Source organism: Scardinius erythrophthalmus (assembly GCF_964197995.2).
Source record: "Scardinius erythrophthalmus genome assembly, chromosome: 2".
NCBI lineage: Eukaryota > Metazoa > Chordata > Actinopteri > Cypriniformes > Leuciscidae > Scardinius > Scardinius erythrophthalmus.
Window position 1 is genome coordinate 51581796 of NC_138222.1, and position 13976 is coordinate 51595771.

General features: G+C 39.0%; 1 protein-coding gene across 2 annotated transcripts in view; it reads left to right on the forward strand.

Moving 5' to 3' along the window:
• furina (furin (paired basic amino acid cleaving enzyme) a) overlaps positions 1-12769 on the forward strand; it is a 90976-nt gene extending 78207 nt beyond the window's left edge. For both annotated transcript variants that reach the window (XM_081359676.1, XM_081359677.1), the window contains exons 13-16: positions 3602-3781; positions 3872-3996; positions 6316-6444; positions 9442-12769. In XM_081359676.1, the coding sequence (XP_081215802.1) occupies positions 3602-3781; positions 3872-3996; positions 6316-6444; positions 9442-10061 (1054 nt within the window). In that variant the 3' untranslated portion in view covers positions 10062-12769. The remainder of the gene's footprint in view (positions 1-3601; positions 3782-3871; positions 3997-6315; positions 6445-9441) is intronic.
• The last annotated feature ends 1207 nt before the right edge of the window (positions 12770-13976 follow it).

The window sequence follows — 13976 nt, forward strand, 5'->3', positions numbered from 1 at the left end:
TAAAATTTTATTTATTTTTCAGTTCAACCCCCATTGCAAATCAGGTTTATTGGCAAAATTTACAGACTTTCAGCTGTTTGCAATGAACAAATCGAAAAAAAGTAATTGAAATAGCTCAGCACAACAAATGTTTCAAGTGGTTTCCCCAAGTTCAAATGAAAATGCAACTTTTAATGATTTCTAATCATTTTGAGGGGAAATATAAGTCCTAAATTACAAACAGCAGTGTGAATGTTCTGCAAACCTAAAAACTAATTTTGTCTTCCAAGGAAGGACGTCAGTTTGAAACAACATAAGGGTGAATAAATTGTGCCAATTTTCATTTTTGTGTGAACTAAACCCTCCATACTAGATGAAACTGCATTCTTAATTGATTCTTCACTAACATGTGGCAAACTGAGGTTCTTTGGTGCACACAACTGGGATGATGCTTTAAATTTAGTGCTGCTAAAAAGGTCATGGAGTGCAAGAGGAAACAGGAATAAGAAACGAGGTGGGAGCGAACCATCACTTTTGATGGTCTGTCACATTTAAATTTAGAGCTGGGCAATTTGAATGATACCTCAATGCATGAGACATCTCCACGCCTGCAGAGCATGTTTTTAAGAGGTAATGACTTGCAGATAAGCTTGTTACATCCACGTTCGTCACACCATCACTGCTGACATCTTGGAACTCAAGACGGACCCTCAAAGTGCTTCTACTCCAATCTCGTCCTCTCACTCAGCGTATCATGTCTGTCTCTAAAAATTCACCCTCTTTTTATCCCTTCTTCCAGTTATCCTTTATGGTTCACCAATGTTACGGAAAGATCAAGGGGTTTTGGAGCAAAGCCCAATTTAACATGCTGGTTGCAGAAGTCACAGAGCAAAGTGATTACGGGCTGCCTCACTTTGGCTCTGCCGTACGTTTCTTCATTTTTCTGCTCGCAACATCTCCGACTTGAAGCCTTGCACAGAGGGGGTTTACGCTTCATTCCTCATGGACTTGTCAGAGGCTGTAGCCTGTCCTTCTCTCTCTTGATTTAAGCTCTTCTTCCTGTGTTACCATGTCTCTGGTGAGCAGGGCCGAGCCGCTCTAAGCTCCTTACAGGATTGGGCTTAGACTGCCAAAAGCCTACTGGCTCCTGTAGCGTTCATTGGTGGCACAAGTCTTAACCTGGCTCAACTTTTCTGATGTACCAGGAATGTGTTTTGCACCCTTCAATGTTGTAGAAAAGGTTTGATACAGCATAACACTCCTGATTCAGTAAGATATTTTTATTTAAAGTTAAAATACTAAAAATCCCAGTTTGAGTTGCGGAGTCAACAATAAGTCAATATTGTAGTGCTTTCAAAACATTGTTTAAAGATTAAGTATGTCAGATTAACATATTGTAGCAGGCAGAGCCAATGGGGGTTTAGCTGCTGTGGGACCACGTGACTTTAGGCTTCTTCTTTTTTGGCAAGTAAAAATAAAAGCGTATTTTAAAAAATATGGTTGCTTGTTAGGAAAATCTGACAAGCAACTTTGTTTCTTTACACTTATGGTCGCTAAAAGTAGATATATGGTTCGAATTAATTTTATTATAAATATATGGCTGGCTATTTTACAGCTCCCCGTTAGTGCTCTTGTCTTTTTCTCCAAACCTATTCTGCAGAGGATTGTTTTATGCCCTTCCGCTTTGTTGCAGTTTGCTGCAAATTGTCGATTTTTTTAAATTTACTTCTGTTTGTGCTTTTCAAACTCAGTTTGGTTTCAGCTTAATATGTTGCAGGCTCATTTATTGATGATAAATAATTGATAACATTGATGATAATATAATAGTATTGAGCTTGTTGTGTTGGGCTTTATTTTGAAGCTGCGGTTGCTTATTTGTCTTGCAAGAGTTGGCAACACTGACCATGACTGATGCATTGCATGCGTTACAGAAGTGCAAGTCAAAAATCAAAGATAAAACGGGTTGTTAACAAGTCCAGGTTAAACAGACCATTGTGCTGCTATGCATTAGGAGTGGTGTGCGAATGGGGCATTTGCAAGATTGTTCAAAAGTATGCTTTGTTTTTGTATTTCCACTAAATGCCACTAAGTATCGCAGAAATTACATACTTCACCTTTAACTTGTCAATTGCTGGTGGTGCGCGTTTGGGAAATAAACACCTATTGGTCCAAACAATTTTTGGAAATTTGTTAAAGGTTTATGCAAAGTAATAGTCTCTTAATGGATTTCAGTGAACCCCAGGGTAACTTACTATTTTGAATCATGTGGCTTTGCATGAAGATGTGGGCTATTGCTTTTATATAAGCTGTTGAACTAACAGTTTTCACCTGCTGGATGATAAATAAAAATATCTAGTGTTGTGACTGTTTACAGCTTTATGGTGGTTCTTGGTAAAGAATTTTTTGATGATCCTACACTGAACTTACAAAAGTTTGGGGTCAGTAAGATTAAAGAAATGAATACTTGTATTCAACAAGGATGTATTAATTAGTTGCATGAAACTGATCAAAAATGACAGGATTTTTTGTAATGATGTAAAAGTCATATAAATCTGTTCTTAAGAACTTTGTATTCATCAAAGAATCCTGGGAAAAAAGTCAAGGTTTCCAGAAAAATATTAAGCAGCACAAATAAATGAAATAAAATAAATGCAGCTTTGGTGAGCATAAGAGACTACTTTCAAAAATCTCACCGACCCCAAACTTTTGGACAACGGAGTATGATATATGCGTAACTATTTGTATTTAAAGGGTTAGTTCACCCAAAAATGAAAATTCTGTCAGTAATTACTCACCCTCATGTTGTTCCAACTGCGTAAGACCTTCGTTCATCTTCGGAACACAAATTAAGATATTTTTGATGAAATCTGAGCCATGTCTCACTCCTCCATAGGCTGCTATGTGACCGAAACTTGCTGGCCCAGAAAAGTTATTAAAAAGATCGTTAATATAGTCCAAGTAACTCCAGTGGCTCAATCTTAAGTATATCAAGCGACGAGAATACTTTTTGTGCGCAAAAACAAACAAAAATAACGACTTTATTCCACTATTTATTTCCTTCTCTCTGGACCTCTAGTTGGTTTGCGTAGTGTTTTTGCGCAGCGCGTCTGTGTTACACGTCACCACGTAGGCTCACTATTGGCCGACGCCGGTCATGTGTGTGATGCGTGATGACGTGCAACACAGACGCGCAGCGCAAAAACACTACGAGGCCCAGAGAGAAGAAAATGAAAAGTGGAATAAAGTCGTTATTTTTGTTTGTTTTTGCGCACAAAAAGTATTCTCGTCGCTTGATATACTTAAGATTGAGCCACTGGAGTTACTTGGACTATATTAACGATCTTTTTAATAACTTTTCTGGGCCAGCAAGTTTCGGTCACATAGCAGCCTATGGAGGAGTGAGACATGGCTCAGATTTCATCAAAAATATCTTAATTTGTGTTCCGAAGATGAACGAAGGTCTTACGCGGTTGGAACAACATGAGGGTGAGTAATTACTGACAGAATTTTCATTTTTGGGTGAACTAACCCTTTAAAAGTATAACTTTCGTTTTTTTTTAACTGTCAGTTCTTGAACACTTTTTGCTTAATGACTTTAATCCTACTATTTGCCTGTTTTTAGGAATATTGGAAGTCATTTGGTGATCACAAAAATTGTGGATGCATGTACTGGGACGGCCAACTTTGTGAACTCATTAGAACATGCTCAAGCCCAGCTCACCCTGTCCTACAACCGCAGAGGAAATCTGGCCATCTACCTGATCAGCCCACAGGGCACCCGCTCCACACTGCTTGCACCCAGGTTAGCCACTGAAACATCCACTCTCATAATACTTACATATAACATTGCTCTGTGATGTGAGCAGCTTCACACATTCTCTCTCTCTCACAGACCTCACGATTACTCCTCTGAGGGCTTCAATGACTGGGCTTTCATGACCACCCACTCCTGGGATGAAGATCCTCGTGGAGAATGGACGCTGGAGATCGAGAATGTGGCTGGAACCACCGACTATGGTAACATCTCGTCCATCTATTTTGCTTTTTTTTTTTTATTCCATTTATGCTCTCGATGCATTGAGCTATGGTGCTCATACAAGAGATGAGTCAAATCCAGCATATTTTATTTGGACCTCCAACATGCCCTGATGTCACTTTTCCCCCAATGTTTTCCAGTCTCTTTTCTACTATACACTTCTCTGCTAATAAAAAACATGCCAAAACTACAATAAAAATGATAGTAAAAATCTAATACAACAAAAATTATAATAAAAAGGATATTAAAATTAAAAAGATAATAAAAATAAAATAGAAAAACATAATCCTTTAACATGATTAAAAAGAGTCAGACATAGATTTTGGTCAGAAAAAGTCTTTTTTTATGTCTCCCAGTGCGCCGCATTTCACAGAAGTGTATGGAGTATCTTCTCTCCAAATCCGCCTGATTTGCCCAATCCTGTTGTCTTCCTCTTTTATGTCACAGTCAATTTGTCTTCCTTCACCACACCCTGCAGTAAATCTGATTAATTAAATCTAGCTAAGTAAATCAGCGGACTGAGTTTTTCCTCCCTCTCCCACTATCACACTCTCCAGCCGCCCTTGGAAGCTGTAAATATAGAGCGACTTCCAGCCAAACCCCATTCTTTTGTCCTGCCCAGACACTAACATAACTGCTTTATATCTGGATTTAACGGACCATCAGTCCAGTGCATTACCTAGTCCATTTCTCTTTGTTGCTTTAAGAATTTACAGAGCTACTGACTTTATTGTACTATAGAGACAAAATGGGCCATCAATCTAATGCATGTCGAAGCGATGCGGCACCACAGTTACTGAACGATGATGACAAGAACATTTTGTGTGCTGTTGCACCGTGATGTTCAGATTTGTATCTTCTGAGCGATTCATGTTAGTGGGCACAAAACGAGCAATAGGTACAGATGATAATCTACAATCAGGCATTATTTCAAAATAAAATGGTATTTTTCTGTAAGAAGGGTTATTGAGTAATTGAATACAAGTGTAGCATAGTAATGGAGTTTATTTTGCATTTGAATAATTTTGTTCTTAAGACATGGCTACTTCAGTAGATAAATAAATAGTTGCTTTTTAGTTGTCTTTTACCTGTGACAGTGGTCATTTATGCAGTTTATTGGTCATTGTACAAAAACCTCTGAACGCAGAATGCTGTTATTGACCAAAAACAATTTAATATTCCAGAAAACCCTATGTTATTCATATATTATGTATTAGAATCTTAATTATAATTAAAGCTGCAAGCAGCGATGAAAAGAACCTCTCACCGGGACCACCACCACCCTGGCTTTTGGAAAACAGAGCACGGTGGGCAAATATGCATTTAAGTAGGTAAATATAGGAGGACTGCATAAAATTCGCTTGTATTTGCCTACAGCTGGTGACGCGATGACTAGAACAGAATTTTGGCATGTAGATGTCTTCAGGCTGGGACTCTTATTAAACGTGAAGTTTGGGGCAGTTTGGGTTACAACGTCCTATTTTATTGCATTAATAACATGCATTATCACTTTACTAAGTGTTGCTGGTATGTTTTAACATTTTGCTAAAAGTCTTATCAAACATGTCAAGTTTGGGGCAAATTGGACATTGTTTTCCAGTTACAGCAACTTCCTGTTTCATGGCGAAACATCGAAGTTTGTCAGGCCGCCAGGGACACGCCCTTTGACAAAAACTCAAGAGCTTCACAATTTAACATCGCAAAGGCCTTAAGATTACACTCACCTAATTTGAAGATGATCCGATTAAAACTGTAGAAGGAGTTTGTTAAAGTACGATGCCTAAAAATGGCAAAAACTGCATAAAAATCGCAGAGGAAATTAAAAATGGCTGACTTCCTGTTGCGTTTAATTCTCCAAGGGAATTTCTTTTAGGTATTGGGACATTACATGTATGTGCCGAATTTCGCGAAACGTAGCATGAGGGGCGCTTCGTTGAAATTATATAGGTGGCGCTATCGAGCCGTTTTGCCACACCCATTTCTGAAACCCATATCAGATGTAAATTTTCGCCAGTTCCGACGCGTTTGCAGTTTCATGAGTTTTCGAGCATGTTTAGGCCCTCAAAAATGCGATTCATTTTGGAGAAGAATAAGAAGAAACGGAGCAATTCCGAGAAGGTCCTTGCATCATTAGTGTTTGGGCCCTAATAATAATAATAGACGGAGCAATTCCACGAGGACTTTTACTGATTTAGAAATATTACAGAGAGAACACAGACATGATGATTCACAATGTCAACTCTTATCATTTTGTACGTTTCTTGTGTACACGAGTCAGACTCTCTTTCTGTCTGTTTTAGGCACTCTGACTCAGTTCACACTGGTTCTCTATGGCACGGCTTCTAGTTTATCCGGCCCTTCGACAGCTGACTCCAGCCAGACCGCTGACATCAGCTGCAAAACCTACGACCTCAGTCAGATCTGCACAGGTAAGTGTAAATGATGGTGAAAGTGCGCCCCCTGTCAACTACTACTGGGATTTACTAGCTTTCCTCTATAACTCCAGATAGTTTTCAGGTTGCAGACTTGATTTGTCAGAATGGTATAATGATACACCTTCTGTATTACATTATGCACATTTACATGCATGGAACACCTAGATGACCTATTGCATTTGCAAAGATGTGCAGTAAACTACACTGCACGATATCTTGACTATTTTATTTGCCATCCAAAACATTTAGACATTTTACACAAAATGTAATTTAAAAAAACAGACTTTTTTTTTTCAACAACAACAACAATGTAGCATGCTACTGTTTGAAATGTTTGTGCAATTCCTTTTGTTTCACATGCTTTTTTTTTAAGAAATAAAAGGCAGTATAAAGTGTATACTGCTCAGTATGCATTAAGCTGGTTTTCCATTAGGAACACAACATTTAATTTTGTTGAAACATTAGACTAGTTGTGTGTCGACTAGGGTTTTGTCCATTAAAGCCTGGAACACACCAAGCTGACGCCGACGAACTAGCGCTGATAAAAGCCAACTGTGTTGTTGCCTCGCTTTGGGGTAAAAAGCTGCACTTGAACACACCGAGAGAACTACAGCCGACTGGCAGCTAGAATGCGCTTTCTGCGCTTGCGTGTAAATGAGACAACTGTCTGTTTCTGCAGATAAATTCATCTGTATTCATCATCCAAACAGGGAAACCAACGCTGCAGGCTGCAGATACACAAACCATAAACCAGGGTTCCTCGAACTCGGTCCTGGAGGGCCACTGTCCTGCACAGTTTAGCTCCAACCCTGATCAAACACACCTGAGCAAGCTAATCAATGTCTTCAGGATCACTAGAAACTCACAGCTAGGTGTGTTTGATCAGGGTTGGAGCTAAACTGTGCAGGACAGTGGCCCTCCAGGACCGAGTTTGAGAAACCCTGCACAAAGTAGTGTGTGCTTACCGTTTTGAATATCAATGCTGCTAAACACTTTCTTTATTCCACTCCGCTCGTGTTAATATTGAAATATTCGCTAAGGAACACTCTAACGTAACATTAGAACAACCTTCTATCTGTACCGTTTTGAATTTGCTCGCTGTTTTGCTATTATTCTCGTGCACTGACTCGTTCACTAAGCTGAACAGCAGTTCAACAATCAAATTGATAAACTAATCAACAACTGACTTCAACATTGATAATAAGAAATGCTTATTGAGCAGCAAATCACCATATTAGAATGATTTCTGAAGGATCATGTGACACTGAAGACAGGAGTAATAATGTTGAAAATTCAGCTTTACATCACAGGAATAAATTACATTTTAAAACATATTAAAATAGAAAAACAGCTGTTTTAAACTTATAATATTTCACAATTTACTGAGTTTATTTTATTGTTGATCAAATGAATGCAGCCTTAGTGAGCTTATGGGACTTTTGAATGCTAGTCTATGTTTTTACAAAATGTTTCTACTAATGAATTAATAAATAATGGGTTGTAAATGTGACCCTATCTCCCCAATAATTTAATGCTTTAAAAATAAAGCTATAAACTTTACAGCTATTTTTATAGGTCCCTTTGCTTGTCTTGAGTGTGTTGTGCTGGTCATGTCTTAGCTGTTAAATTGTGTGTTCATAACTCCATCCTGGATTTAGTTCACAGTGCCAGCTGCATTGGCAGCCGTGTTCAAGGCAGCTGTCCAGTTTAGCCTGTGGCCATGCCCCTCATGTGACCACTCACTGCCAGCTCATTCTTACACACACACACACACACACACACACACACACACACACACACACACACACACACACACACACACTTACTTGACCCTACCACTTCTCTTTCAGCAGTTTTCCTCCATCAGCTCTTTCCTTTTTCTCTCCTTTGCCATCTCCTCCTCTCCTGTCCTTCTCTAAATGATGCAACCCTAAAAGGGCCTTATTAATGCTGAAAAGATAGTCTTCATCTCTTTATGTGTGTACTGTGATGGCCAGAGGAGTGTGTAGTTGATTTCTCTCCAAAAAATCTGATTCTCAAAGCCTGTTTACACTTAGTGTAATGCAGTTTAGACTTTTATTCAACCTGGCTTATTCTGGCCAAGAACTGTCCACTTAAACCTGAAGAGACCATCTGACCGACACGTAGAGTAACCAGTGGCAGTTTTTTGCGTGCCATATAAGAACGGATTTATCTACGATAATGCCCCAACTTTGACAAAACGCATTCTTTATAAAGCACTCTTGACAGTAGTGTTAATTTCATCAGCTATTTATTAATGTCAGTCCTGTGTCAAATGTCCTTTTTAGGTTTTATCATATTTTATGATAATTATTGAGCATTTTAGTCTAGTTTTAATCAATGAAAACTAGGGGTGTAACGGTTAAAAAAAAATGTGAAATTCACGGTTCGGTTCGATACGACACGGTGTCACGGTTCGGTACGTTGTCGATACAGCAAAAAGGAAGAAATGGCAGAGAAATGTCCTTGATTTTTAAAAAATATATATTCAAATAAATTGTATTTTTAAATAATTGTGAGTTTTCCTACATCTTGAAACTTTTAGTTTTAAAAATGGAGGTAATCTTTGAAGGTTGTACTGCATACCGAACCGAAAGCATCGTACCGAATGGTTCAATACGAATACGTGTATCGTTACACCCCTAATGAAAACTTGGTCACATTTGCACAATTATTTCTCTCAAAATTAAAATCGCAATGATTGTTGTCATTTGAGATTTTTTATTTTTTTTATATATATTTATATATATATATATATATATATATATATATATATATATATATATATATATATATATATATATATATATATATATATACATACATATTTTTACTTTTCATTATTCGTCAAGTTGATTTTCTGTGAAATCAACAATACAGTTTAGACTTGTATTCAACCCAGAAGAATTTTATGCCTGTACTGAAGCGTTTATAAGTGATTAAAGTCTACTTTTCTTCCTCCTCATGCAGAGTGCAACCCCGGGTTCTACTTGTACCAGAAGGGCTGTGTTAGAGACTGTCCAGCCGGATTCACCCCTGGCACCCGTTCCACCTTCCTCTCCAACAATGAGGTGTCGTCCGTCCTCCACCCCACCTGCCTGCCCTGCCACCCCGTCTGTCTCACCTGCAGCGCCCCCGGGTCTCAGGACTGCCTCTCCTGCCCACCTCACAGCCACCTGGACGACGTCACCGGCTCCTGTCTGCATCAGAACCAGATCATGCGCGAGTCTCCGGACGGAGGACTGTTTCAGATGCAAGGTGACGGCTCGTCCCCGAAAAACCACGCCGAGCTCGCCTCTAGCCTGCCTGTTACCGTGGCGGTGCTCAGCTGTGCCTTCATCGTGGCTACGTTTGTGGGTGTGTTCGGCTTGCTGCAGATGCACACGCGCAACCTGAACAAACTGCAATCTGCCGAAGCGGGGCCGGGATCCGGATTACTGGTCGGGTTCGGCTTGAACCGCACCGCAGTTGCCTACAAAGGCATCCCAAATGTTTGGCAGGAAGACGAGGGCAACACCGAGTCTGAGAATGAGGAATTCGAGATCCACAACGAGAGGACTGCCTTCATCAAAACACAAAGTGCTCTTTAACTCTGTTCCTCCCCTCTCTAGCCTCTACTGCACTGTTGTCTCTCTCTCTCTTTTTTAATGTGTTTTCATTCTGGGGTTCGTCTGAACATATCACACTTTTGGGGCATTTTGGTTTGTTTTTCCCACCTGTCTTAGTTATATTGAGCCATGATTCACCTGGGCGTTGACCTCTCGGTGCCTCAACATGGAAAGCTTCCAAACGCAAGCGACGGGGACGAGTCGAAACTACAATAAACATGACTATTGTTTGGTCTCTTCCTCCTGCCTAGTGAGATTTTAAAGAAAAAAATAAGATTGAAATATTTGCATACGAGAAAAACAAAGCTTATCTTTGAGTGAGTGAATGGGTGAGTGAGTGAAACTACATTTATATGAAGTCAGTCAGTGCTGCGGTGGGTCGGATCCACTGGCTTTGCGCAGGGAGCCTTTTAGAAGAACATATCACTATTTCTACATGGTCAGAGATGGAGAGGAGAGCAGCATGTTGTCTTACACATATTTATAGAGCTTACTACTCCCCCTAGAGCATCTGCATTGCTGAATTCATGATTTTTCTTTTATGTAGGCCGTTTAATGGAATGCTTCTCTAAAAGATAAAACCTCTGTCATTATTTGCTAACTTTTTAACCCTCATGTCATTGCAAACCTGCATGACTTTTTGTCAAAAGTCTAAATGCTTTGTATCCGTATCACCAAAATAAAATAGGGACTAGGGTGCAGATCTCTGCACTATATTCTCAAATGTCATTCACTTCAAATATGGCTCATCAAAATGTCAAATTCATGACGTCAAACCTTTATATTTGGTGTTTATATTTAATGTATCATATTTGAATTAAACATGAGCAGGAATGGCATTTGAAACAATGCACGGATGTGCAGGAGAATATTATCAGCAAATACCGACTTAAATCTCAAAAAATGTTTCTCATGTAAAATTAATTTGACATCAAAGACTCGATATATATATATATATATATGTATATATATAGTGCACAAGTTTTATGGACCACGTTTCCGGTGCTTTTATTGTCTTTTTTGATGCTCGACAGCCTCTATCCTCGTTTATTTTGTGAAAAATTTGCTCTGGTGATTCTACAAAACGACTTTTGTATTTTATTTTAGCAAGATCTCATGCAGGTTTGAAAAGACACGAGTAAGTGAATATGGTAAATATTTAGATTTTTGTGTGAGATATGACTGTATTTAGGGAAGAAACTCTGATGTCGGCCATCCTCTCCAAGTCAATTTAATTCTGTCCTCCAGTCAAGGGTTTGAAACACTAGAAAAGGTCTTTGCTAAAGGCGCATCCTGAAAGGACCTGGCTTCCATTTTGTCGTGTTATAGTGATTATATATAGAGATGTTAGAGGTTTTGTTCTGCACAGTATGGGTGTCTTTTTGAAATAAATCAGAGAAAGGGCTCTAATGAATACCAGATATCAGTTAGGATTGGTGCGTTTTATATGCTGAACAGTCACTTCATCAGGTCATTTTCTTTGCTTACTACTGTTTATTATTAGTCATTTGCTTGGCCTTGTCAGCTGATCTGCAACTTTCCAGGAATATAGTAGTTGTTTTTCAGTTTTTTTTTTCTGAATCACATATTCATGATCTTACATATGTTTGTCATATGCAGTATCTTTACGAAATGACAATGTTATCTATCAAATCTGTGCAATACAGACCCAACAGGGTTATGCGATGTTATGCTGATGGAGTTGGAGTCCGGCTTTCTTTTATCATATATCATATCAGTGATTTGTGATAACTGGGGTGAGCATGATCAGCCTCTCCAAACAATTGTTGTCACACAACAAATAGATAAGGACAGTGGCCAGTCCACAAACAACTTGCACCATCCTCAGCCTTGCCTTTGTTTAGTTGAGTAGGGTAACCGAATTTTAATTTTTGTTTTGTTTTACACTATCGATGCATCATGGCTTATAATGAAATGTCTTGTTTATAGTGCAAGGTCTGAAAACCAACCGAACATTTAAATTTCAAGGCCGTTAAATAACGTGAGATTTTACATTAATGTTGACCCCGCTGAGCTCTTTCACCCCCTGCGGTAATGATTTGGTGTTTTGTGTTTTGGAAAGCCTTAAAGTGTGCAAAGGCATGACCAAAGACCACCGGATGAAAATCTGCTTGCCTTAGAGTGATGATAAGACCTGAAAAAAACAAAAACTTTTTGTTGAAGATAGTTGCAGTTTTAAATTGGGTCACTGGTTTGACCATACACATTTAGGAAATGCTTAGAATAGGCTGTTGAATGACAAATTTAAGCAGGTTGGGTTTTGGACAAAATGCTGGTGTTGTGACAACAGTTCTTGCTTAAACCACGCGCAATATGCTTTCACCCTGATGATTGTGTTGTGTTTTAAGAGCGTGTGTGTGTGTGTGTGTGTGTGTGTGTGTGTGTGTGTGTGTTCAGACTCAACGAGAATTTTCTAGACTCATAGGGTTTTTTTCACCTTTTTTTGAAGAGTCAACTGTTGCATGTAGATCCCCAAGTAGAAAACACCAATCATTTATATGACTACCTGAGACGGGACAACGATATAAAAAAAATAAGGCCTATTTTTGTACTATATATGGTGCATTGTCATTTACATGTAATTTAAAGATTATTTTGCTCTTTTTATTTAATTGATGTCAATATGCGAATTAAAGATTATACAAAAAATAAAGATCTATGCAAACTTCATCTTTGTGAGCTCTTTATTGCATTTTCTGTAGGTCAGACAATCTAGTAGTCCACAGCTTTAGTAGTTTGTGTCTGAACAAAGGTTTTATAATAATAGTGGCTAAATTTAAATGCTCTTGTCAAAGGTACATGTGACATTTTAAAGGTTTCCAGAACTGCTTTGCTAAGACAGGTCTAGCATCCTGTTGAGGTTGAAGTGTGGCTTGCAATGTCTTCAAAGGGAGGATTTTTGTACAAAAAAAGTGTTAAACAGAGAAGTGTAGAACAATTTACTGGTCAGCGCCTTGGCAATTATTCTAAACGTGATTGGAAAATCCAATGAAAATATAGACAGAACGAAACTGCCAGTTTTGCAACAAAAGTGGACTTCCAGACGACTTCCCTCAGTTTGTACAATGTTACATCAGTGGTGCAAAATGTGTGTAATCCTCAGCAAAACACGCTCACTGAAATAACTATGATTCATCGTCTTTTTTTGACCAAAATATTCAATCATGACTGTGGTATGGCCGCTAGATCTTGCTATCTGATGTGAGCATTTCTTATTAAAGCTTAGTAAAGCTACTAAATTATAAACATATATATGGAGTCAGATAAGTTTAATTGGAACTAAATTACTTTGCCACGCGGAAAAGACAGTTACACGCAGAGACCTTCACCCGTTCTATCGGATACCGCCATTGGACCGATTTAGCTTACAATTCCAACATGTACTGTGACATTCTGAAGCAGAACATGATGCCCTCCCTTCAGAAACTGGGCCGAACGGCATGATAACGACCCCAAACACACCGCTAAGGCCCTGATCACACCTGACGCGTTTTTCAGGTTCGAAAACGCGAGGTGCACTGCACTTACCATCACACAGAACGAGCAGTGTGCTGCGTTTTTTTATGTTGCTAGGCAACCACTGAAACAGCTGTCCTGTCAGTCAAGTAAACGTCAGATCTGCCTTTTATTACTTTTATTTACTTTCTGTTAACATTGTGATAGTTACGGTTCGTGGAGCATACCTGTCAACATTTGGATACCAAAATACGGGAAATCTGAACGCGCGGGGGTGGGGGGTGGGGGGGGGGGTTTGGGGGAATGGCGGGGGGGATGGGGATGGCAGAGGCAGGCTAAATAGACGTTAATTGCGCAGATATTAACATAAATAAATACATACATACTATCCAATTAAAATAAACATAGGCCTAAGACTTA